At 41.1% G+C, this 27,435-nt stretch overlaps 1 protein-coding gene across 5 annotated transcripts in view; it reads left to right on the top strand.

Annotated features, from left to right (window-relative positions):
- The window catches only part of rcor1 (REST corepressor 1), a 148,215-nt gene that overhangs the window by 88,829 nt on the left and 31,951 nt on the right, over positions 1-27,435 (top strand). For all 5 annotated transcript variants that reach the window (XM_078562414.1, XM_078562417.1, XM_078562415.1 and 2 more), the window contains one exon: positions 22,188-22,240. In XM_078562414.1, the coding sequence (XP_078418540.1) occupies positions 22,188-22,240 (53 nt within the window). The remainder of the gene's footprint in view (positions 1-22,187; positions 22,241-27,435) is intronic.

Below are 27,435 nucleotides of genomic sequence, written 5' to 3' on the forward strand. Positions count from 1 at the left end.
AAAAGCAGAATATCTGCTTTGAGGACGATAACAACGTGGACTCCAACCAGGTAAGTGCCTGATTAGCATTAAATCAGGCCTTGGGAGGGAGGGGGTGGGGTGCAGAATGACCATTGTGGGTTTACGTATGAAATAGCAGAAGTAGGCCATTCGACCCCTTGAGCATGTTCTGTCATTCAATAAGATCCTGGTTAATCTGTTTGTTTCGAATTCCACGTTCCCATCTACCTCTGATAACCTTTGATTCTTGTTTGGCAAGGAAATCAATCTATCTCTGCCTTAAAAACATTCAATGACCCCACCTCCACCGCCTTCTGAGGCAGAGTGTTCCAAAGTCACACAACCCTTTGAGAGAAAAAAATTCTCCTCATCTCTGTCCTAAAAGGGCAACCCCTAATTTTAAAACAGTGCCCCTTTGTTTAGGACACGTCCACAAGAGGAACCATCCTTTCCACATCCACCTTGTCAATACCGTTCAGGATCTTATACTTCAATCAAGTCACCCCTCATTCTTCTAAATTCCAGTGGAAACAAGCCCAGTTTGTCTAACCTTTCCTCATAAGACAGCCTGCTCTTTCCAGCTATCAATCTAGTAAACCTCTTCTGAATCACCTCCAACACATTTACATCCTTCCTTAAATAAGGTGACACAAGTGCACACTATTCGAGATGTGGTCTCACCAATGCCCTGTATAACTGAAACATAACATCCTCTCGTAAAAAAGGATAGCATTCCATTAGCCGCCTTAATTACTTGCTGTACCTGCGTACTAACTTTTTGTGACCCATGCACTAGAATACCTAGATCCCTCTACACTTCAGAATTCTGCAGCCGTTTAAGTAATAGCCTGCTTTCTTATTCTTCCTGCCAAAGTGAACAACTTCACATTTTCCCACGTTATATTCCATCTGCCAGATCTTGCCCACTCACTCAACCTATCTATATCCGTCTGCAACCTCCTTATGCCCATTTCACAACATACTTTGCTACCTATCTTTGTGTCATCTGCAAATTTAGCTACCATGTCTTCACTCCATTCATCTAAGTAATTGATATAAATTGTAAAAGTTTGAGGCCCTTGTGGGACTCCACTCGTCAAATCCTGTCAATCAGAAAAAGACCCATTTATGCATACTGTTTCCTGCCAGCTAGCCAATCTTTTATCCATGCTAATATGTTACCCCCTACACCATGAGCTTTTAATTTCCATAATAATCTTTGATGTGACACCTTATCAATGCTTTCTGGAAATCCAAGTACAGTGTGTCTACAGTCTTCCCTTTATCTGCAGCATATGTTACTCCTTCAAAGAACTCCAATAAATTGGTTAAACATGATTTCCCTTTCACAAAGCCATGCTGAGTCTTCCCCATTGCCCAGAGTTTTTCGAAGTGCCCAGCCAAAATCTCCTTAATGATAGATTCAAACAGCTTCCCTATGACAGACGTCAAGCTAACTGGCCAAGAGTTTCCTGTTTTCTGCCTCCCTCCCTTCTTAGAGAGAGGGGTTATATTTGCTACTTTCCAGTCTGATGGAACCGTTCCAGAATCTAGTGAATTTTGGAAAAATTAACAACACATCTTCTCATTAGCCACTTTTAAATCCCAAGGATGAAGTCCATCAGGACCCGGAGATGTCAGCCAATAGCTCCATCAGCTTGCTCAGTACCACCTCCCTAGTGATTGTAATTTCACCAAATTCCTCCCTCCCTTCCGCCTCCTGATTTACAGCTATAGCTGAAATATTTTTGTATTCTCTCTGGCGAAGGCAGAAGCAAAATATTTGTTCATTTCATCCACCATTTCCTTATTAAGCACTATTAATTCTCCACTGTTACTCTCCAGAGGACCAACACTCATTTTACTCTTATCCTTCATAAATACCTGTAGAAACTCTTGCTATTTTTACATTTCTTGCTAGCTTCCTCTATACTCGAATTTCTTTCTCCTGATTAACCTTTTGGTCATTCTCTGCCATTCTTTATATATGGACCAATCATCTGACCTGCCACTCATCACTGCACAGTTGTATGCTTTTTCCTTAAGTTTGATGTTTTCCTTAACTACTTTAGTTAACCATGAATGGTGGGCCCTTCCCTTAGGAATATAGTCAGAATATACTTATTCTGAGTATTCTGAAATATCCCCTTAATTGTCTGCCACTGCTTCTCTATTGATCTATCACCTAGTCAGGTATCCCAGTTCACTTATGCTAGCTCAGCTTTTAACCCACATAGTTGCCCTGAAGTTTAAAACTCTGGTCTTAGACCCACTCTTCTCCCTTTCAAACTGGATGTAAAATTCAATCATATTGTGGTCGCTGCTATCTAGGGGTGCCTTCACTCTGAGGTCATTAATTAACCCTGTCACATTACACAATGCCAAATCTAGTATAAAACAAAAACAAAAATACCTGGAAAAAATCAGCAGGTCTGGCAGCATCTGTGGAGAGGAGCACAGTTAACGTTTCGAGTCCGCATGACTCTTCAACAGAACTAAGGAAAAATAGAAAAGGGGTGAAATATAAGCTGGTTTAAGGTGGGGGGACGGGGGGTGGCACAAGAAGAGCTGGATAGAGGGCCAGTGATAGGTGGAGATAACCAAAAGATGTCACACACAAAAGGACAACGAGGTGTTGTAGGTGGTGATATTATCTAAAGGAATGTGCTAATTAAGGATAGAAAGCAGGACAAGCAAGGTACAGATAGCCCTTGTGGTGGTGGGGTGGGGTGAAGGAATCGAAAAAGGCTAAAAGGTAGAGATAAAACAATGGATGGAAATACATTTAAAAATAATGGAAATAGGTGGGAAAAGAAAAATCTATATAAATTATTGGAAAAAACAAAAAGGAGGGGGAAAATCGGAAAGGGGGTGAGGATGGAGGAGAGAGTTCATGATCTAAAATTGTTGAACTCAATATTCAGTCCAGAAGGCTGTAAAGCGCCTAGTCGGAAGATGAGGTGCTGTTCCTCCAGTTTGCTTTGAGCTTCACTGGAACAATGCAGCAAGCCAAGGACGGACATGTGGGCATGAGAGCAGGGTGGAGAGTTGAAATGGCAAGCGACAGGGAGGTCTGGGTAATGCTTGCGGACAGACCGAAGGTGTTCTGCAAAGCGGTCACCCAGTCTGCGTTGGCCTCTCCAATGTAGAGGAAACCGCATTGGGAGCAATGAATGCAGTAGACTAAATTGAGGGAAGTGCAAGTGAAATGCTGCTTCACTTGAAAGGAGTGTTTGGGCCCTTGGACGGTGAGGAGAGAGGAAGTTATGGGGCAGGTGTTGCATGTGCCCCCTACACCTCAACCCCCTCCCACGGCACCTTCCCATGCAACCGCAGAAGATGCAACCCCTGCCCCTTCACTTCCCCTCTCCTCACCGTCCAAGGGCCCAAACAGTGGTGTAGACAGTCCCAAAGGTACAGCCCCCGCTTTCCCCAGTACTGATGCCACTGCTCTATGAACCGGAACCCACTTCTCCCACACCATTCTTTGAACCATGCAATCATCTGTCTAATCTTATTTGCTCTATGTCAATTTGCAAGTGGCTCGGGCAATAATCCGGAGATGATTACCTTTGAGGCTCTGGTTCTTAATTTGGCACCTAGCTTCTCATACTGACCATGTTGAACCTCCTTCCTTGTCCTGCCTATGTCATTGATACCTACATGGACCACGACGACTGGGTCTTCCCCCTCCCACTGCAAGTTGCTCTCCAGCACCGAGCAGATGTCCCACACCCTGACACCGAGCAGGCAACACAGCCTCCTGGACTCTCATTCTTTGCTGCAGAGAACAATGTCAATTCTCCTCACTATATTAAAAGCAAAATACTGTGGATGCTGGAAATCTGAAACAAAACCGGAAAAAGTCAGCGGGTCTAACAGCATCTGTGGAGAGAAAAACAGAGTTAATGTTCTGAGTCCGTATGCCTCTTCAGAAGAGTCGTATGGACTTGAAACGTTAACTTTGTTTTTCTCTCCACAGGTGCTGTTAGACCTGCTGACCTTTTCCAGCATTTTCTGGTTTTGTCCCCTACTACCATGACATTCCTGTTCGCTCCCTCCCCTTGACTGGCTCCCTGTACCAAGGTGCCATGGCCAGGCTGCTCATCCACTTTGCAGGCCTCGCTTTTATCCCCACAGATTGTGAGAACCTCAAGCCTGTTCGGTAATCGCTAAGTCTGAGGCCCCTACACTAATGTCTGCTCGGCCTCATTATCTGCCTCACTCATGGTCACATCCTCCTGTCCCTCATTGCTGACCAAAACAGACGACCCCATTCTAAGAGGTGTGACCTTCTTCTGGAACAAAGCATCCAGCATTTCTCCCCCTCCCTTACGTTGTGCAGTGTCTGCAGTTCGGCTTCCAGACCAATAATCCTGATCCAGAATTCCTCTAGCTGCTCACGCTTTCTGCAGATGTTTTTTGTCATGGATCGCCTTGGCATCCTAAAGCTCCCACATTCCACAGCTGCAACATATCACCTGTGCTGTCAATGTTACTTATGTTATTTAGTTAGCTTAATTTAATACTCACTTAATTAACTTCGAATAATTCCCATGTACAGTGCATCGAATTCCCTCATGAACCTAATTTGTTAATCACTCAGTCTCCGTCTCACTCTGGTGTAGTCATCTGCCTTCTTGCGTGCCCTTTATTGCCCCATTAAATTCACAGAACTTTACAGTGCAGAAGGAGGCAATTCAGTCCATCGTTTCTGCATCAGTTCTCCAAATGAGTAATTTACTTAATGTCATTCTCCTGCCTTCTGTCCATAACCCTGCACATTGTTTCTTTTCAAATAACAGTCTAATTACATTTGTGCCCTCTTGTTCTCGATCCTTCCATGAGTCGGAATTTCTCCCCATCTACTCTGTCCACATCCCTTATGATTTTGAATAACTCTATCAAATCTCCTCTCAGTCACCTTTTCTCTTAGGAAACAGTCCTAACTTCTCCAATTTATCTTCATAACTGAAGTTCCTCATTCCTGGAACCATTCTCATGAATCTTTTCTGCATTTCAGTACCTTCACATCTTTCCTAAAGTGTGCCACCAAGAATTGAACTCAGTACTCCAACTGAGGCTGAGTAGTGTCTTATACAAGTTCAACATAACGTCCTTGCTCTTGTACTGCGTCCTTATTAATAAAACCTGGGATACTGTGTGCTTTTTTAACTGCCCTTCTGAATTTGTCCTGCCATTTCAGTTACGTATACGCATATACACACACAAGTCCCCCTGCTCCTGCAGCCCTTCAGAATTGTTTGTATCCTTTATTTTGTATTGTCGTTCCATGTTCTTCATACTAAAGTGAATTACTTCACATTTCTCCACTTTGAACTTCGCCTGCCATCTGTCCGCCATTCCACCAACTTGTCTACCCCTACGCTACCCTCAGTTCACGATGCTTACAAGTTTCGTATCATCCGCAAATTTTGAAATTTGACCCTTGGTGACTCCAGTACAAACCTCCCTCCAGCCTGAATAACATCCATTAACCACTGCCGTTTCTTGTCACTCAGCCAATTTCATATCCATGTTGCTACTTTTCTTTTATTCAATGAGCTATAACTTTGCCCACAAGTCTGTCATACGGTACTGTATCAAGTGCCTTTTGGAAATCCATGTATATACCACATCAACTGCATCGCCCTCATCAACCCTCACTCTCACCTTTTGAAAAAAAACTCCAAGTGAGTTAAACACTATTTTACCTTAAGAAATCCATGCTGGTTTTCCTTAATTAACCCATTTTGTCCTGAATTATTGTTACGAGCAGTTTCCCCACCACCATAGTTAAACTGACTGGCCTTTAGTTGTTGGCCTTTGAACCCTTTTTTGAACAAGGGTGTAAGGTTTGCAATTCTCCAGTCTTCTGGCACCACCCGAGCCGAAGAAAGACTCAAAAATTATGGCCAGTGCCTCTGCAGTTTCCGCTGTCACTTGCCTCTGCATCCTTGGATGCATCTCATCTGCTCCTGGTTCTTTATCAACTCTTAAGGAAAGATAGCCTATACAATACCACTTCCTTATCAATTTTTAATAAACCCTTCTATTGACTGAATTACCCTTTTTTTTCACATGGCCTGAGTAGCAGCTTTTTTCTTGGTAAAGACAGATGCAAAGTATACATTTAATACCTCAGCTATGCCCTCTGCCTCCATGTATAAATCTCCTTTTTGGCCTCTAAATGTCCCTATTCTTCCTCTTACCACACTTTTACTATTTATGTGCCTATAGAAGACTTTGGATTCCCTTTTATATTAGCTGCAAGTCTCTCTTCATATTTCCCCTTTGTTTCTCTTATTTGTTTGTACACTTCCCCTCTGAACCTTGTATATTCAGCATGGCTCTCAATTGTATTTTCTACCTGACATCTGTTATAAGCATACTTTTTCTTCCTTAATATAATTTTTTCATCCAGGGAGCTGGATTTGCCTTACCATTCCCTTTCGAGGGAATATACCTTGACTATGCCTGAATGATCTCTTGTTTGAAGATAGCCCACTGTTCAGCTGCCATTTTTCCTGCCATGACTCTAGTTTATTAGGCCCAGATCCATTCTTACCTCTTTGAAGTTGGCTTTCCCCAGTTAATTAGTCTTCCTCTAGATTGTTCATTGTTCTTTTCCATAGTTAGCCTAAACCTTATGATATAATAATTGCTGACCTCTAAATGTTCTTCTCCTCACACTTAATCCACTTGGCCCACTCCATTCCCAAGAATCAGGTCTAGCAGTGCCTCCTTTTTCATTGGATTGACTCATAGACGTCTGCATCATAGAAGGAGGCCATTCGGCCCATCGTGTCTGTGCCGGTCAACAAAGATCTGATTACACTAAACGCATTTTCCTGGAGGCAATGGCAATGCAAGTGAATATCTAAATACTTCTTAAATGTTACAAGAGTTTCTGACTCAACCACCCTTTCAGGCAGTGAGTTCCAGACTCCCACCTCCCTCTGGGTGAAAAAATTCTTCCCAACTCCCCTCTTAACCTTCTACCTCTTACCTTAAATCTATGTCCCCTGGTTATTGACCCCTCTGCTAATGGAAGAAGTGCCTTCCTATCCATCCTATCTATGCCCCTCATAATCTTATACACCTAACAGGTCCCCTCTCAACCTTGGCTGCTCCAAGGAAAACAACCCCAGCCTATCCAATCTTTCCTCATAGCTCAGACCCTCCAGCCCAGGCAGCATCCTGGTAAATCTCCTCTGCATCCTCTCCAGTGCAATCACATCCGTCCTATAATGTGGTGACCAGAACTGCATGCAATACTCCATTTATGGTCTAACCAGCGTTTTATACAGTTCCAGCATAACCTCCCTGCTCTTGTATTCTATGTGTCAGCTAATAAAGGCAAGTATCCCATATGCCTTCTTAACCACCTTATCTACCTGCCCTGCTATCTTCAGGGATCTATGGATATGCACACCAAGGTCCCTCTGATCTGCAATACTTTCCAGGGTCCTACCATTCATAGTGTAATCCCTTGCCTTGTTAGCCCTCCCCAAATGCATTACTTCACACTTTTCTGGGCTGAATTCCATTTGCCACTGCTCTACCCACCTGACTAGTCCATTCATGTCCTCCTGCAGTTTACGGCTATCCTCCTCACTCTTTACCACCCCACCAATTTTCGTGTCACCCGCGAACTTCTTGATCATACCCCCTACATTTAAGTCCAAGTCATTGATGTACACCACAAACAGCAAGGGCCCCAGCACCGAGCCCTGCGAAACCCCACTGGAAAGAGACTTCCAGTCACAGAAACATCCTTCTCCCATCACGTCCTGCATGCTGCCTCTCAACCAGTTTTGGACCCAATGTGCCACTTTTCCTTGGATCCCATGGGCTCTTACCCTCTTGACCAGTCTGCCATGAGGGACCTTATCAAAAGCCCATTATCAAAACCCTAAAAAAAGTACTGTTGTAGAAAACTTTTCTGAACATACTCTAGGAACTCTTGCCCCTCGCTGTCCTTTACACTACTACGATCCCAGTCTTTATTTGGGTAATTAAAATCCTCCATTATATCTACTCTATAACTTTTGCATCACTCCATAATTTTCTTGCAAATTTGTTCCTCTGCACCTTTCCAATAGTTGATGGCCTGTAGTCCACACTGATCAATGTAATCACACTTATTTTGTTCCTTCACTCTAGCCAAATAGGTTCTATCCTTGACCCCTCTGGGATATCCTCCCTTTCCAGCACTGCGATGCTCTTCTTAATCAATACAGCCCCCCCACCTTCCCTTTTTCTTTTCCTATCTTTCCTGAACACCTTGTATCCAGGAATATTTAACACCCAGTCCTGCCCTTCTTTGAGCCAGGTCTCTCTTCTGGCCACAACGTCAATCTGCACCTGTAACTCACCAATCTTACTTGCCATGCTCCATGCATTCACATACATGCACTGTAATCCCTTATTCTGAACCTGCCTTTTAATTTTCTATTCCCTACTCTAGAACTATCTCCCAGCATCTTGTACAGCTTGATGTTCCTCTCTGATATTATCTTGTGGTTCTCAAGCCCTGGCAAGTTAGTTTACACCTTCCCCAATAGCACTAGCAAAATGCTCCGTAAGGAACTCAGTTCCGGCTCTATTTAGATGCAACCCATCTGGCCTGCGCAGGTCCCATCTACCCTAGAGCCAGTACCAATGCCCCAAGAATCTAAAGCCCCCCTCCTTGCACCATCTTTCCAGCCAGGCACTCATTTGCCTTATCCTCATTTCTGTACTCACTTGCCTGTGGCACTGGGAGTGATCCAGTGAATCCACCCAAAAATTTTTTTCATTTATGCTTCTGCCATTTCTAACCTCAGCTTCCTTGACCAGATTTGTGGGCCACTGTCCCCCTCCTTTTCTACCACACTCGCCATATACTGTTTCAAATATTTAACCATAGCCCACTCCTGGTTCTGCTTCAGAAAGGCTTATTCCATTATACATACAGTATTATACAATAACCATAAATACTATAGAACAGTGAGGGAAGGGGGCTTGGGAGTGAGTTGGGAAAGAGTGCGGAGAAGGCCAACTGATGGGACGTGGGTGATGGGAAATTTGATTTAAGGGTGAGAAAGGGGTGAGCTGCATTAAGTGCTTGAGTAAGAGGAATGGATGAAACAATTGACAAATTGGTGCATTGGGTGCATGGAGGAAGATGAGGAAGTAATCGTAAATTGTTGGAGGTGTAGCAACTGAGGGACAGAGGATACAGGTATAAGACACTGTGAAATAATAGGCCCCTACCCTCATACATCATTCATTGAATTTGCTCGTAGTGAGTTGAAGACTTTATAACAGGAATTCTGAAAGCTTATGCTTCTGAGGCCCCCATGCTACAAAAATTTCACAAACCACCTATAATACAACAAGTATCTTTTCCAGCAACTGCAGTATACTACTTGCCTGAATGTGGGATTTTAAAAGCACAATAGTTGCTCTCCAAGGGAGGCTATATATGGAACTTTACAGATGAAAATCAAAGATGCAACACCTACATTATGGAAGGAGATTAAAATTAAAAAGTTATGAAACTGAGACCTGTAAATCTCATGTATTAGAAGTCACTCACTCACATTGGTATAAGAATGTGAATTGCTGCAAATGCCACTGAAGATTAAGTACCAGTTCATGTCTTGAGAAGGACTACAATCCACCACACTCCTTGATAAACCTGACACCTCTATTGCCTGAATGCTTACTAACCACCAATCCCTGCTGCCAGGATGGTCCAATTGCCTGTGGATCCAAACCCTGGTCACCGGACACCACAGAGCATGGTATCCTTTTGTCCTGAACTGTTTAGCTCTAACCTTGCTGAGGCCAGTGTTACCTGCCCTTTCAAGGGTTGCTATCTGTCTCTGGTGCTGCTAATATGTTATCTCATTGTGCTTTTAGACCTTGAAAGCATGCAGACATCAGTTTACCACTATACATGCATAGCTGGGGTGAAATGACAGTGGCCGAAAGAAGACAATAAAAAAATTAGTTGATCGATTGCTTTTTAGCAGTGACAGTGATGGGAGTGGAGGACAGATTTTCTGCTTTTGGTGAAAGTGGCACTGTGCAAATTACTGTATTTTTGATGAATATTGGCAGACTGTTGAACGTCTTGCAGACCCTTGGTTGAAAATTCCTGCTTTAGAGTGCATTAACAGCTGGTATCCAGAAGAATTTGGAGGCAAGCTAGAGTCGGGTTGTCTTGGAATACGGTCTTGAAATCGAGCAATATTTTGAGGGGTTTCTTGAATCACTGGGAGGGCAGAAGTGGGAGCATGGGGGAAGAGAGAAAGTTGGGTGTCGAAGCATTATGGATTTGATCAGGGTACAGTTGTGAATGTGATCTAGGGGTTTGAGAACACAAGACAACACAACACAAGTTCAGGATCTTGGGAGTGGTGGGAACGTCATGTGAAGGATGATCTTGAGGCCCAACAAATCTGAGGAGTGGGTTTAGGAGGACTGGGGCCTAAAGTCAGGCACTGAGAGGTTGCTGGGATCTCAGTAGCATTAATGAGAGCTTGGCCTAGCAATCTGGGGAAAGAGTGATTAGGAGAATGGAACCGAAAACTGTCCTTGCTCCCCTTCTAAAGCTTGAAGTGCACTTTATATCCCCCCAAACCTATTCACCTATAATACCATGTTTCCTTGGGCACTCTTCCGCAACTTTCCCTGTTATCAGCTGGTTTCCACCCTTGCATTTTGATTTAAGCATTTTAATGCAAAGTTGTTCATGTCTGGATTTGTAGAATAGAATCATAGAAAGTTTATGGCACAGAAGAGGCCACTTGGTCCATCATATCTGCACCAACCTAAACCCACTTTGCAGCATTTGGTCCATAGCCCTGCAGGTTATGACACTTGAGGTGCATATCCAGACACCTTATAAATCAGTTGAAGGCTCTTTGCCTCTACTACCCTTTTCAGGCAGTGAGTTCCAGACCCCTACTACCTTCTAGGTGGAATTGTTTTTTCTCATCTCCCCTCTAATCTTTCTACCAATCACTTTAAATCTATGCCCCTTAGTCACTGACCTCTCTGTATTCTAGCCTGTGACTTCCTCACCATTTATGGGCAGAAAATCACTGGCTGGGGTGGTGGGATATTTCAATTTGCAACTTAAGTGCAATTAGTGCAGAAATGAAAGCTTTATCCTTTGGTGTGCTGTTGGTGGAGTTTGCTAATTTATAGTCTTTCACAAATGCAATCCTGAAATGACACAATAAATCACTTGATGTCATGAATTCATACTTTGGTATATGAATTCCTTAATGCACAAAATAGTGCCGAAGAGGGAATTTCAATAATTAAAACAATTCACTCGTGATAAACAATCTTTTACTTTTAAATTCTGCCAGGAAAGGTGTCGAGCTGTCTGCCAATATTCATCAAAAATACAGCTTACTTGCACAGTGCCACTTTCACCAAAGCAGAAAACCTGTCATCCACTCCCAGCATTGCCACTGCTAAAATATAATTGACCACCTAATTTTTTTTATTGTCATCTTTCGGCCACCATCATCTCACCCTGGCTATGCATGTGTAGTGCTAAATGAAACAGCAGTAGTGCTGCTGATGTCTGTGCACTTTCTGCCAGCAAAAAATTGCAGGTGCTGTCTGCCTGTAAAGTGTTAAACAACAGTTAGTAAATTTAAATGTCAAACCTGACTGAAATAAACCTTTCATATTGTGATAAGTCAGGAAATTCTCTCAAACTGAGAATGAGGGGGCATACCCTTCGACATCAATTCATGCTGGTGAAGACTGCATGCTGGAAAATGTTTGCGTTACTGTCCAGCTGTTGGGGCAAAAATATCCAGCTCAAGCCCAGACTTGTGTTTTCTCCACCCTGTCCAATCCCCCTTTGTCAACCAGTGTCCTGTGTTTGGAGATAGGTTTTTATCGGATAATAGCTACCAATAACAGGTGAGACTTCAAAGCACTTCCATAAACCTGTACTAATTGAAATAAAATTCAACAAAGTATCAATACAGTTTGCTGCTCTTACCTGTCTTTTCGACTGCAACTTGAAACCTGATCTTAATACTGAACTTTATTTTTTTACATCATGCACTTCTTTCTCTGAGACTTCATTAAGTTGCCCATGATCAAACATTAGGTACCTGTCAAGTAGAAGGGAAAGCAGATTGTTTTTGGCATTGTACTTGATATTCAATTTTAAAAGCATATGGTATTCATCTTGAATTTTCTTTAATTGAAAAACCATAAACTAAATGCAAGCCAATGACAATAAGGCCATGCAGATTGCAGTTTTTTTAAACTTGTCCATCTTTGTATAGATTATAGGAGCATTGACCTAAAAATGTTTAATGAAGGCATTAATAGGCATTCATGACATTCCTGTGGGTAAATTTAAAAATATTGTGCAATACTTTTTATTGGAATTTTCAAGTTGTCACTTGGTAGTGCAGAACTTGAATATTGCTTAACAGAGAAACAGGTTGTCAACATTTTTTTTCTTACACTCATCAGGACAAACTCAAAATGCCAGACTTCAAATGATCACAACAATTTCCACTGCAGGAGAAAAGGGTGCTGATTGGTTCCCCAAGCTCCCCGGTAACTCAAAAAAGGCACAAGACTTGAACATATTTCTTTTTGTTTGCTTATGAATGAATATCGCTTCTAGCAAGAGTAACTCTTTCAAGTTATCAACAGTCACAGATTGTAACTCTTTCGAGTACATTCACAGTTCTTGGTTTCCAGGAGTGGGACATGAACCCACAACCTTCTGATTCAAAGGCGAGGGTGCTATGAACTGAGCCACAGCTGAAATGAACCATGTTACAACCTCAACTGATTATCTTAAATTGGTTGTTAGGCTAGCTATTAGCACATTCAGGAATCTTCAAGTGTTACCCAATCATGGGATCACATCTACCAGTAGACTTTTTATTTTGGATTCTGCGAGTGTGGGCTCTGTTGAGTATGATATATGTTCTGCCTATTGCAAACAACCAAAGGAACGTGCAGTTTGATTCATTCAGCCACTAGGATGTACTGCCTACGTACCTGGTATCACACCACAGAAATTCATACCCAACATTTCCCAATTGTGTGGTCGGCAGAACTTTATTTTTTGGATTGGCAGCATCTTGATAATGGAAAATACCACTCGCCTAGCCACTGCATAGTAGCAGCGTGAAACAGCTTGCTTCACCTGTTGTTCAAATTTTTCTTTGCCTTTCTAGGCATTTTAAGGTAGACTGGGCACATTTCAGTTCTGAAAGTAGCAGCCTTTAGCCCATTTGCAAGTTGATGCAATACACAGTGAACGATGACCTGACCAGGATAACAGGATAGCTTTGGTGCACTCTATTTCTGTGTCAGGTGTTTGGCTCATTTATTAGAGGTCTTTGAGGAGGTAACAAGAAACAAGGGAAATATGTAGATACTTGGATTTAAGGTGCCACATCAAAAGGTTACTTACTACACAAAATAAGAACTCCTGGTGTTAGGGTATAACATATTAGCATGGATGGAGGGTTAGTTAGCTAACAGAAGGCATAAGTGGGTCTTTTTTCGGGTTGGCAAGCTGTAACTAATGGAGTGCACAGGGATTAGTGTTAGGTCCTCAATGGTTTTCGATCTGTGTCAATGATTTGGATGAAGGGACCAAATGTATGGTTGCTAAATTTGCTGATGACACAAAGAGAGGGAGCAGAGTACGTTGTGAAGAGGACATAAGGAGTTTCCAAAGGGATATAGATGGGTTAAGTGAGTGGGCAAACATTTGGCAATTAGTGTATGATGTGGGGAAAATGTGAACTTGTCCACTTTGACAGGAAGAATAGAAAAGCGGTATGTAATTTAAATAGGGACAGATTGGAGAACTGCGGTACAGAGGGATTTGGTTGTCCTGGTACATGAATCACAAAATGCTAGTATGCAGGTACAGCTAGTAATTAGGAAGGCAAATGGAATGTTGACATTTATTGCAAGGTGAATAGAGTATAAAAGCAGGGAAGTTCTGCCACAGTCGTACAGGGTGTTGGTGAGACCACATCTGGAGCATTGTGTATAGTTTGGGCCTCCTTACTTGAGAAAGGACATAATTGCATTAGAAGCAGTTCAGAGAAGGTTCAGCTGACTCCTTCCTGGAAGAGGGGGTTATCTTAAAGGATACTTTGGACAGGTTGGGCCTATACTTGTTGGAGTTTAGAAGAATTGGAGACCATCTTATTGAAACATATAAGATCCTGAGGGGACTTGACAAGGGTGAATGCCAAGAGGATGTTTCCCTTTGTGGGAGAGACTGGAGCTAGGGAATACAGTTTAAAAATAAGAGGGGTCTCTCATTTAAGACGGAGATGAGGAGGAACATTTACTCACAGAATCAGTGGGGAGCCTATAGTTCCCCATTGCTTTCTCCATGCCAACACTTCAGCCAGTCAGAGTTGACTTGCTAACCAGTCAGCACCCTTTTCTCCAGTAATAGAAATTGCTCTGATTGTTTGGTATTCTTGCGTTTGTTCATATGAGTGCAAGACAAAAAAAAATTCAGCAACATGTCTCTGTTTTCGGCAATATTCAGTTTTCACATCCTGTTTAGCACCTTATTTCGGAAGCCTTACAACTACTTTCTGTGGTAATGAATACCATAGGCTCACCACTCTCTGGGTGAAGAAATTTCTCCTCATTTCAGCCCTAAATGGTCTACCCCATATCCTCAGACTGTGACCCCTGGTTCTGGACTCCCCCACCATCGGGAACGTCCTTCCTGCATCTACCCTGTTAGTCCTGTTAGAATTTTATAAGTTTCTATGAGATCCCCCCTCATTCTTCTCAACTGCAGCGAATATAATCCTAATCGACTCAATCTGTCCTCATATGTCAGTCCCGCCATCCCAGGAATCAGTCGGGTAAACCTTCCCTGCACTCCCTCTATAGCAAGAACATCCTTCCTCAGAGAAGGAGACCAAAACTGCGCACAATATTCCAGGTGTGGTCTCACCAAGGCCCTGTACAATTGCAGCAAGACATCCCTGCTCCTGTACTTGAATCCTCTGGCTACGAAGGCCAACGTACCATTTGCCTTCTTTACCGCCTGCTGCACCTGCATGCTTACCTTCAGTGACTGGTGTACAAGGACACCCAGGTCTCGTTGCATATTCCCCTTCTCAATTTATAGCCATTCAGATAATAATCTGCCTTCCTGTTTTTGCTACCAAAGTGGATAACCTTTGTCCACATTATACTGCATCTGCTATGCATTTTCCCATTCACTCAGCTTGTTCAAATCACACTGAAGCATCTCTGCATCCTCCTCACACAGCTCACCCTCCCACCCAGCTTTGTGTCATCTGCAGATTTGGAGATATTACATTTAATTCCCTCATCTAAATCATTAATATGTATTGTGAATAACTGCTACTGTTGATAGTGAAGGTTGGTTAGATTCTCCCTTGTTAGAGATGGTCACTGCCTAGCACTTGTGTGGGGCGAATGTATCCTAATATCTCTCCTCATGTCCACTTTGAAGCTTGATTTTGTTTCATAGTACGACCAAGTGCTTCACAGGAACACTATGTAAAAGGTTTACAGGTACAAGTTATTGTTGTTTAATGAATCCTTAGGAGTTTGATTTGTTGGTTTCTGCCACTTGAGTATTCCTTGTCTCTAGTTCTTACTGGCTGAAAGCAAATCAGCCAAAAATCAATAAGGCGTGATGGTATATGGGCTTACAATGCATAACTGAAAATGATGACAGGATGTGTACAGGAAATTTATGCTACAAGCAAAGCATTTTTGCAAATTTGAGTGGTTATTGTAAAATATTTTGTACCAATTTGGTACATAAACTCAATGGAATAGTAAAGATTATGCCTACAGCTAAAGCAAGCAACTCCTTGTAAACTGTATCAGGACAAAACTACCATTCTTTTGGAAATGAACTACAGAAAATATGGTTAACATTTTAAGATTCTAAGAAGGATGCTTGTAAAAAGCTGCTTTGACCTAGATCTAATAATGGGTCTGTACAGAGGTAACAGAATTTATTTATCATACTATGCCTGAATTTATGCCCGTGTCTTAAATGTTATTGAGTTGCTGTGTTCATCAGCAGCAGGAGAATTTGATTTCTTATCGAGATATACCTTGGCTGAATGCAGCCCTGAGACCTGACCCCATCCATTCCCAGCATTGAATGTGCATGGAATGCAGACAGCACAGCTCTGAACTTTTTCTAAATCGCTGTTATAGTCGAGCGCTAACGAGATCTAAATTGTTTTACATCTAAATTTACATTAATATGTTTATAAATATATTTTTCATATTTTAAAAAAATGGAATAGATAAAAGTGTTGTGCCACTCCTTGTTCTGGCTTGCAGTATTTTCCATGTATTTAGCACAGATCCTCACGTGTGATCTGAGCTTCTTGGTATTTAACGGTTCTCGTTTCTACTGCGCTGCAAAGTGAGAACAAACATAAGTGATAGGATCACCTAAAGTACTTACATCCGTCCCACACTTCACAGTCCTGCATTTTCAAAGACTTGAAGGATAAAACCTAGGTGATTTGACGCTGGAATCCTCTCTTTAAATAGTCTTATTTTGTCTCTGGGTGCATAGAGAAACGCATTTGCCTAAGCTGCATGATCTGTTCCAGGTCCTTGCTTGGCCTTCTCTGGGTTATGCTCGGCTCTACTGGATATACTGATGGAATGAAATTGAACGTGAGGGGCAATTTAAAAGGGAGGGGCCTCAGCAGAGCTGATAACCTGAACATTTGAGCAAACTGGAGAAAACTGCCAGGACAGTTGGTGCTTGGTGAAAAACCTGGACTGTCCCAGCCAAATTGGGATGCCTGGTCACACTAGATATAAATGAGTACCGATACTACAACTGAACTCCTCAGAAGTGAATGTTCCTAAGTAGATAGAAGGGTTGAATTAAAGTTTAACGTGTATTCAACTCCATAGTTCACCTAACGCAAGCCCTTTATCACAACATTAGATTAAGAATTGATTTTTGTTAGGTCACCGGCAAGCATGTAAATAAAACATTTCAATTTTGTCAATAATTTTGAATTTTGAAAATGTGTTAAAACTGGTTGTTTGAATTATTATGGTGTTCACAATGGGTCGTGTGCTAAAATGTCATAAAAACCTTTAAAATTATGTTTAAGAAAGCTCTACAAAGGAAATCAGGGTTTTGGTAATAAAGTTAACAAAAAATTGAAATCTTCAGGCAATTGTTAGCAAACTCAAAACCTTTGAAAGATACCACCTGAAAGTGAAAGAAAATGTGCCATTATGACTCTCCAGGAAAAAGTTAGTAAAGTGGAAGTAGCATCAAGATTCAAGTTTGAAAACAAAAATAATGGCTTTTACCTGTTACCAGAATGTAGAAACTGGATTCTTGCTCGACCTATATGCAAGATTGAAATTACATGAGGTTTAGTAGTAACTGTGGTCATTCTTATAGACATTAGAAGTTAAGCAAAGGACTTCTACTGCATAAAATAAGTGCATAATGTTCCTTAATTTCTTGATAAAGAATTGTTTCCTCTTAAGATATGCTCATGCGTTTACTCCATGCTTTAATTTTTTGTCTTGCAGCTCCCAATAATTTTTAGACATTTTTCGAAAAAGACTGTTAATATAAAAAAGATTACTGACCCCTGCAATAGAAAGAGTGCAGAAAAAGCCAGCATAAACTAGTTGAGCAGAATGGCCTGCTTTTGTGCTGTGTATTCTATGTAGTTCTAGTGCAACATTCATCTTGGTTTTGAAAATAAAGTTGCTAAGTATTACAGTCATATATGCTTATTTGCAACAAAAGCTATTTGCAGTTCTCATTTTAATGCAATCACTTCCATAACTCCCATTCTTTTCACTGCACTGCCAAAAACCTGGCATAGGCGATATTGCAGAATTATAACTTGACCAATGTTCCAGACTTCTCCATCACCATCCCTGGGTATGTCCTGTCCCGCCACCAGCACAGACCCACCAGAAGTGGTGATTCAGTAGTATGCAGTCGGGAGGGAGCGACCCTGTGATTCTTCAGCATTGATTCCAGACCCCAAGAAATCTCATAGCATCTGGTCAAACAAGGAAACTTTCTGCTAATTACCGCCTACTGCCCTCCCTCAGGTGCTGAATCTGCACTCCTCCATGTTGAATGCTGCAAGGAAGATGCACGGAGGATAGTAAGGGCACAGAATATGTTCTGGGTGGGAAACTTCAGTATAAATCACCCAAGAGTTGCTTGTTTTTACCACCACTGATTGAGCCCCGAATGAATTTGCTGCTAGAATGGAACAGCTGCAGGTGGTGAGAACCAACACAACAGGAAAACCTACTCAACTTGGTTTTCACCAACCTGCCTGTCACAGGTGCATTTGTTCATGATATTGGTAGGAGTGATCGCACAGCTCCATCCAGGTGGAGATGAAGTCCTGTCCCCTCACTGAGGCCACCCATGTTGTGTGGCACTACCATCATGTGAAAAGGGATAGAATTAGATCAGAACTATCAGTTCAAAACTGGGCATCCATGAGATGCTCTGCGCCATCAACAGTGGCAGCAGTGGCAATCTGTAACCTCATGGCCCAGCATATCCCTCACTCTGCCATTATCATCAAGCCAGGGGAGCAGCCTTGCTTCAGTGAGGTGTATAGGAGAGCATCAGGAGCAGCACCAGGTGTACCTTTAAAATTCAGCACCAGCCTGTAAGCTACAAGACATTTGTGCTAAACAATGGAAGCAGCGTGCTATAAACGGAGCATCAATTGCAGAGCAAGCAGATCAGATCAAAACTCTGTAGCCTTTCTACATCTAGCCTTAAGTGTTGGTGGCCAATTAAACAAATAACAGGAGGAGGCTCCAGAAATATTTCTATCCTCCATGCTGGCAGAGCCCAGCAGATGAAATACTCTTCACTTGCCAACATTCAAAGTTCAACACCACCCAGAACAAAGCAGCCAGCTTGATCTACATCCCATCTACAAACTTAAACATTCACTCCCTCCTCCACTGGCGTACCATAGATACAGTGTTTATCATCTACAAGATCCATGCTAACAACTTGGTAAGGCTTCTTCGACAACACCTCTCCAAACCTCTCGCATCTAGAAAGACGAGGGCAGCACCTGCATGGGTACACCACTGCCTCTAAGCTCCTCTCCATGTAAGGCACCATCCTGACTTGGAAAAATATCAATGTTCCTTCAGTGAACATTAGAAAAAGGACAGGAATAGGCCATACAGCCCTCAAGCCTGCTCCACCATTCACTGAAATTATGGCTGAACTTCTGCATCAACTCTACTGTATCCCTATGTCACTTGATTACCTTAGAGTTGACAAATGTTTAGATCTCAGTCTTCAATGTACTCAATGAACATCCACTGCCAACTGGGGTATAAAATTCCAAAGATTCACAGCACTTAATGAAGAAATTTATCCTCACCTCACTCGTAAATGAGTGACCACTTAGTCTGGACTTCTAGCCTTTCCAGCCAAGAGAAGTAGCCTTCTAGTATCTGCCCTGCAAAACCCTCCCATAATAATGCACGTTTCCAGTGAGCGATTCACATCTCATTCTTTTAAACTCAAGCGATTATAGGCACATTCTACTCAAACACTTGTCATAGGACAGCCCTCCTATCCCAGGAATCAATGTAGGAAAACTTCATTGCACACTCCTAAGGTAAGTATATCCTTCCTTAGGCAAGGAAAACCAAAACTGTACATAATATAAAATGTGGTCTCACCAAAGCCAAATTTCTTCTCCAACCCAGTTTGCAGTAATGGCTAACATATCATTTGCTTCCTGACTGCTTGTTGCATCTGCATGTATTCCCTACCTAACAGCACTGTGTGAACGCCTTCACCACATGGGTGGCAGTAGTTCAAGGAGATGGTGCACCACCACCATCTCAAATGCAGTTATATACAGGCAATAATGCTGGTCTCACCAGCGATGCCAAATGCTATAAATGAACATCTTAAAATTCTGAAATATTTACTTTATTGCAATTTCATTTATTGCAATACCCGCTTATATGCAAGCATGATAAGACAGATTCCTTGAACGAGACTTTCCAGCTTTGATTCCAAAACATTTAGCTCGCAGGATTGGATTCATTGGTCAACATGCCGTAAAATGTTTTTTCCCTGTTTAGATTCCTCTCAGGTTTAATTGTTGTATGTGTAAGGAAGGGCCAGAAGCCAAATTTCAAAATGGCTCAACAAAATGAATGCTGTGATTTGTTGCCGCAGTAGTACATGGGTGTTGTGAACATGGCATTTAAGATTCAAAAGTTTTTTGTACAGAAGTGCATGGCATTGATTAATTTCTGGTTTCTAGTTTTCTGAAAGTAAAGCAAATGTCTTTGAAGGTTTGGGAAAGGAATAAGAACTGAGATAGGAAACAGAAACATGCCTGTGAGACTAGAACACTAATGCAGCTCTGTTTAGATGATTTAGGCACAAAAGAGGTCAAAGTACTGCTTAATGGTTGCCTCTTGAAAGCTAACGAACATACCAAAGAACACATTGTGAAAAGTTTGAAGCATCAGTGGGTTACTGTGCTGCTGGAAATTGAGAAACAATGTTTACAAAAAGCTAGAAAAAGCAGACAGTGGCAACACCTTTTCTGGTGTCTAGAATAAGGGTATGTGTTGCTGGATTTGCTCATGAGTATTCACTCATGTACAATTGCAAGAAGAGCAGATTTTTATATCTAGTCCTTTCTGATTAAGGATGTAAAGCCTGGGCAACATTTCACTGGCAAAACTGTCATTTCACAGGTAAGGCTTGGAATACAGACTTTCAGCTACATCTGTGGCTCATTTAGAAACTGCGTCTTGGCTTCTAATGAGGAATCCAATCACCCAGTCAAAGTTGGAATTGAAGGAGAGATTCCCAAAGCTTTGACCAAGGCACAGTTCTACTTTTTGGTTTCAATGATGACCTTGATCTCTGTGAAGAGATGGAAAATGCAGAAATAATTTTTTCTTCTTGAGACACTCTGTGAAGCAGAGGCTACAAAGAAAATGAAGATGTTCCAGAGATGGAAATTCCCAAAGTTAAGTTAATTCAGTACTCTGCATTTTCTGTCGATTCTTTGAGTCAAAAAAATATTTTTTATGCTTAGGAAGGGATAGGCAGCAGTTATGACTTTTGATCAACAAAAAAAAACCAAGAATTTTTCACATTTTAAAATAAAATAAAGTCCTGCATCTTTCTTCTAGATTTTTACAACATTTTACAAGATGAACGGAGTAAAAAAAAAAAAAATTAGCCAAATAAAATTGATGCACTTCAGACCGATTTTAATTTTTGTTGCTTCCTGCTTTGTGGAAAAGTCTCACTTTATTGTAACCTGTGAGATAGCTCTGAGCTATTGCATTTGAGTTTATTTAGCTAATGACAAGTTTGTGATTTTGAAGCTCGTAGATCACTGGTTGGAAGGAAGGATTCAACAATGCTTTGAATGATTAATCTTCGACCGTATTCTCACCAATTCTGTTTATGATTGATCATTTGGCAGTAATTTCTATTCTACAAACTTTTTTTATCCATCTCGTTAATCCATGCTCTTAAGAGCATAAGAAATAGGAGCAGGAGTAGACCATATAGCCTCTTAAGCCTACTGCACCATTCGGTGTGATAGTATGATCATGGCTGATCTTTTCCCTGAACTGCACCCTGCCTGCTTCCCATATCCCTTGATTCTCTGCTGTTTATTTCAGCCTTAAATATATTCAACGATGGAGCATCTTGGACCAATATCTCATTAAAAGGAGGAAATTCTTATTGCTCAAGGATGTAATTCTTGGCCTTAGGAGCAAGGTTTTGAGTAGTATTTTAGTTGTCTTATAGCTGCTCATACATTGAGATACAGTACTGTACAGGCTGCTGAGTCTAGGTAGTCAGTAAGATGGTATACTGGTGTAACCTGAAAGATGTGGGGTAAATTTTTCTCTTTATTATAAGGGCAATAATCTGATGGAGTGGATTCTTAAAAAACTGCCCAATTTAATTCCACTGATTTAGGTGGAATAAAAATTGGATGGGTTCTATTGTGGGATGGATAATTCACTCCATTAGGTTAACATGCAGGTGATGGAAACTTTTTTTAAAATTGTCACTAAATATGCTAATTTGAAGTTGTAAACTTTTAAACTTTTTTTTGCATTTTCAGTGGATGAGTACATTTCAATAGCCAAAGAGAAGCATGGCTACAACATGGAACAGGTAATAAAACTTTAAGATCTAAGATTTAATCCTTGACCTGGTTCTGACAAATCTGTTGGCCACCCAATTTCCCTTGCTGCCCTCATGCTAACTGATATTGAAGATGACTATCTCGCCTCTGACCTTAACCCTTCCATTTCAAAACTATTGTCATCACACATCCTTCCTGCTTCAAAAATCTATCTTCAATCCCTTCTAAGTTACTGCACTATCTTCAATTTCCCTTTCTTCTTGTTGAATGTTTTATCACATACCTTTTCCACGCTCCATCAGAATCTCTCCAATTAGGCTTCTGTCCCTGCCGCAGTACTGGATTGAACATAAATGGATGTTTTCTGTGACCATGACGCATAACCCCTATTTGATCTCTCTGCATTGTTTAATTTGGAAGACCATAACGTCGTCTTCATACTCCTCTCCTCTCAATTGCCTAGTTCGGTGGGATGCCCCAACTCAGTTCTACTCTTACCTATCTGCTTATAAACAGAGCAACTGCATGGAGTCTCTTGCTGTCCCTACATTATCGTCTGCAGAGCCTTCCATGGATCTATGCTCTGAAGAAGGGTCTTGAAACATTAACTCTGTTTCTCTCTCCACAAATGCTGTCAGACCTGAGTTTTTCCAGCATTTTCTGTTTTTGTTTCAGATTTCCAGCATCCACAGTATTTTGCTTTTATCTTCCATGGATCTATCCTTGATTCCCTTTTTGTCCTCCACATGCTCTCTTTGGTGATGTCACCTGCAGATATGGGACCAGCTTACATGGGTGTGCTGACGGCATCCAACCTACCTCTCCATTGCCTCTTTGTTGTCAGACTGCTTATCCAACACCTGTTTCCTCCAACTTAACACTGGAAAGGCCAAAGTCATTATCTTTTGCCCATGTCAAAACCATTTACTCTAGCCACCAATTCCATCCCAGTCCCCAAGGCCTCAAATGTAAAATTATCACCTAATGTTAAGAATCCCTTTGTAACTCTATCCTATCTTTTTCACCTCTTCCAGCTTTACAACTAACTTGTCCCCAAATTCACAGTACCCATGACTCTGGCCTTGTGCTTCCTGCTGCCTAGATCCCATGCCCTGGAACGCCCTTCCTAAACCTTTCCATGTTCCTCTCGCACTCTAATCCCTCTTTATCTCTCATGATCAAACTTTTAGTCATCCTTCCTGTTTTCACCTCCTTTGCTTGACATCCTTTTTTTATTATGCCCATGTGAAGCACTATAAAAGGAGAAAGGTGCTATATAAATGCAAGTCAACTATTTCACAAGTCAGAAGTGTGATGGAATACTCTTCCCTCGCCTGGGTCAGTCCAGTTCCAACAACACTTAAGAAGCTCGACACCATCCAGGACAAAGCAGCCCGTTTGATCAGCTGCCCAACCACCAACTTAAACATTCGCTCCCTTCACCATCAACGTGCAGTAGCAGCAGTGTGTACTAAAAGATGCATTACAGCAACTCCCCAAGGCTCCTTTGACAGAACCTTCCAAATCCACGATCTTTAATACTTAAAAGGACAAGGGCAGCGGACGCATGGAAGCACCACCATCTGCAAGTTCCCCTCCAAGCCACACACAATCCAGACTTGGAACTATTTCACCATTCCTTCACTGTCACAGGATTGAAATTCTGGAACTTCCTTCCCAGCAGCACAGTGGGTGTACCTGCACCACAAGGACAGCAGCAGTTCAATAAGGTGGTTCACCACCACTTTCTCAAGAGCAATTAGGGAATAGCAATAAATGCTGGCCTTGCCAGTGATGCTTACATCCCATGAAAGAAAAAAAAATGAATCTCAGCCTCTGGACCACTCTTGTAACCACAATATTTATATTGCTGGTCCAATTAAAACCCTGATCAAATATTTATCCACTTCCTTTTTATAGGCTATTATGATTTCCCTTCCACTGTTTCTGGTTCACGTTCTAACAGCTGCCTAATTTGAAATATATAATAAATCTGCTGGCCATTCCTTTTGTTCTTTCGGTGCTTTTAAATTCATGCCCTTCATGGAGTCACCAATGTATCAACCAATGGAAATAGTTTTTCATGATTTACCCTATCAAAACAATCATAATTTTGAATAATTCTGCCTGATCTCTTCTTGACCTTTTCAGTTCTAGTTTAAGAAGTGCTCAGTTTCTCTAGTATTCTCTCATAACTGAAGCCTTTCACCCAGTATCATTTTTAGTGAATTTCTTCTACACCCTCTGTATGACCTTCAGTTCCTCACTATTGTAGGGTGCTGCAAACTGATTATAATATTCTAGCAGTTGTCTAACCAATGATTGCAGAAGGTTTGGTTGCTTGCCTCTCCTCTGGCACAGTTTCCATTTCAGGAGTTTGAAAAGTTGTGATTAGAATTTTTGCTTTCATCCTTTGACTACCTCAACATTTTAGAATGTCCCCCATCACGTTTTTCCACCTTTTGAGTTCTGCTAACCTTTTGAGTATTATCTCTTTTATAATTATTTAGTCTGATGTCTCCAACTCATTGTCTCGAATGCTTTTCTTCTCGCTATCATACATCTCTGAGACAACTGAGGCAATGTACTTTTTAACTATCTCCACCATTCTTTTTTCCTCCTTGAAGATGTACTTTTTAGTCTTCCATTTGTGTGACCATTTCTTTAACTATTAAAGTTTGTAAGTATTTTACAATTCCCACTGTGTTTACCTCCTTTGTGGGGATAATTTTAATTTTCCTGCCCATCATAAGAAACCCCAGCAGCTGCTCCTTTAATTTTTCTGAAAGTCTGTCTATTTTGACCCATTCATGTTTCAATTTCCTTCAAAATCTGGTTGGTTCTATTTTTATCTTGCTGAAATATATTTTTCCCCAATCTTGTTTTTGTATAGTCATTTCAATTTTTGAAATCAAAGCAATTTTTCTTGTACATAGGACAGGCCCATTATTCAACAATGAAAAGTCAAAAGAACAGTGCCCCTTTCCAGAGCTTTGCTTACTGTAGACTCAAAGCTGTGATAGCTTTCTTGACTCCATTTTGTATAATATCAGACCTCGTTTTGCGTGCACTTTTGTTTGGGAGCAACAACTTATGACTGTTCTTTCTCCCTGTTAAAAACAATGCATTTCTGTTCCTATCCTAGTAGGAAAAGTTCTGAATTTCTTTAAATTAGTCAACCATTCTTGTTATCACCTTTTTTTTAATGATATGAGTGTGTTTCTGGAAAGGCCAGCATTTATTGCCTTTGGAGATGGTGGTAAGCTGCCATCTGGAGTCACTGCAGCTTGTTGTTGTGGTTTTTGATGCAGCATAATTGCTCAGTAGGCCATTTCAGAGGACAGTTAAAATTTGACCGTTTTGCTGTGCGACTGAGTTACAAATAGGCTAGGGTCTCCTTCCCGAAAGGACATTTGTGAATCCATTGGTTAATTTTTCCAATTATCTGGTAGTTTCATGGTTACCGTTACTGATGGTAGCTTTTTATTCCAGATTGTTTAATTAACTGAATTTAAATATCCTAACTACGTGGTGAGATTTGAACTCCCGTCTCTGGGTTCTTGTTCTAGGTCACTGGATCAGTTGCCCACTAACATAACCACTTCTCTACCGTGCCCGACATGTTTTGCTGCTCTGCCCCAGGGCAATTTTTGTTTGATTCAATGCTAACTTTGTCCTTTGAGCTCTGATCTTTTTCACACTAATTGATACGTAATAAATATCCTCTTGTTTGCATGGGGAGAGATATTTGAGGAGAGGAAAGTTAATTTCCATTGCTGCTTGAAAGTGATCCTTGAGTTTGAAGAATTACTTGACTGTAGTTCCTCCTCACCACAATGAGTAAGCCATTTGAATTATGTATGCAGCCAGAATCTAAAATTTGTAAGTACCTCAAGTCAAAAAAAAATGACAATTGTTAAAATGACAGCTTGCAGTAACGTACACAAGAGGATTGATCAGTCTTAGCACAGCATCACCATTGGCTGGAGGATGTAAGGTACAGCGATAATATGTTTACTTCGGTAGTTTTCATCCTAAATGTGAGTATAGAAATTTATAGGGGAAATATATAAGTTTAGAATGTGCAGCTTTTAAAATGGAGACTGAATTATATTTATGCAAGCTGGTCTAACTCTGTCGACCTTGAATCCCCCCTTATCTGAAAGACTAGATTTTGCTGTGGAATTGAACTAATCCTTGTAATCTTTTATTTCTCCTTCCTTCCCCCCACCTCCCCCCTCCCCGGCCCCTCACTCCATTGGATGATTAGAACACCATAGTGTATATGGAGAATAAACTTCAAAGAATAAGACCATACCTCATTTTCAAAGTTGCTTTATTGAACAGATGGCTTGAGCTGCAGACTGCCTTGTGGGCAATGTTAATTCCATTCTCCGACTAAGATGCACTTTTGTACAGTGGAGCCGAGCGCGGCAACTTTCACTTCCCTGGAATTGGGATGCCATGGCATCATGTAGGAACATTGGGAGCTAATAGTGAATTGTAAAAATTACCATGTTACTTAAACATTTTTATTTACTCATTTTGATTGGGAGAACTGTTTATATTCTATTCTGCTTGACTTTTTTGAAGCAATATTTGAGCTGACTGCCCAAAAAGATATTTTTGTTGTAAACTTTCCATGCTAATTTTGATCACTTGCTTCATTCTGATGTGTAAAGTATAGCTTCAAATGTCAAATTAGCCTAATGCTGCAGACTGGACTTCCTGACCATCTGATTAAGTACTAGTAGATAACACTTGTGGATAACAAACAAAATTATGTGTCTAATAAAACTTGAAATGCAGCTAAAAATCAAAAATAATTCTGTAATTGGTAAAAGCTTACCAGAGCACAACGTCTAAAAATATAGGGTTTAGCTATGTCATATCCTAGCTGTAAATATACTTCATTTTATACAGAATAACAATGTAATAGGATGGCACCCAGGTTATGCACAATTGTCCAAAACCCATAGAATATGAAGTTCTGCTCCTTGTTTGTTTTAAACCAAATGTCTGTAACCTAAATAATTTGGCACAATAAAGCATTTTTGTGCATTTGGGAAAGTTAGGGGAGAGATTGGTTGAATTAGCCCTATGCTGTTTCTAAAAGACAAGGATTGGCCCTGGCTAGCTTCCAATCAGTTTCAGTGTAACACATTAAATCATAAGACTTTAGTAAACAAATTTTGCAATACAGTATCACTTGTAAAGAGTTTGA

The sequence above is a fragment of the Cetorhinus maximus genome, chromosome 18, assembly GCF_964194155.1.
Source record: "Cetorhinus maximus chromosome 18, sCetMax3.hap1.1, whole genome shotgun sequence".
Classification (NCBI taxonomy): Eukaryota; Metazoa; Chordata; class Chondrichthyes; order Lamniformes; family Cetorhinidae; genus Cetorhinus; species Cetorhinus maximus.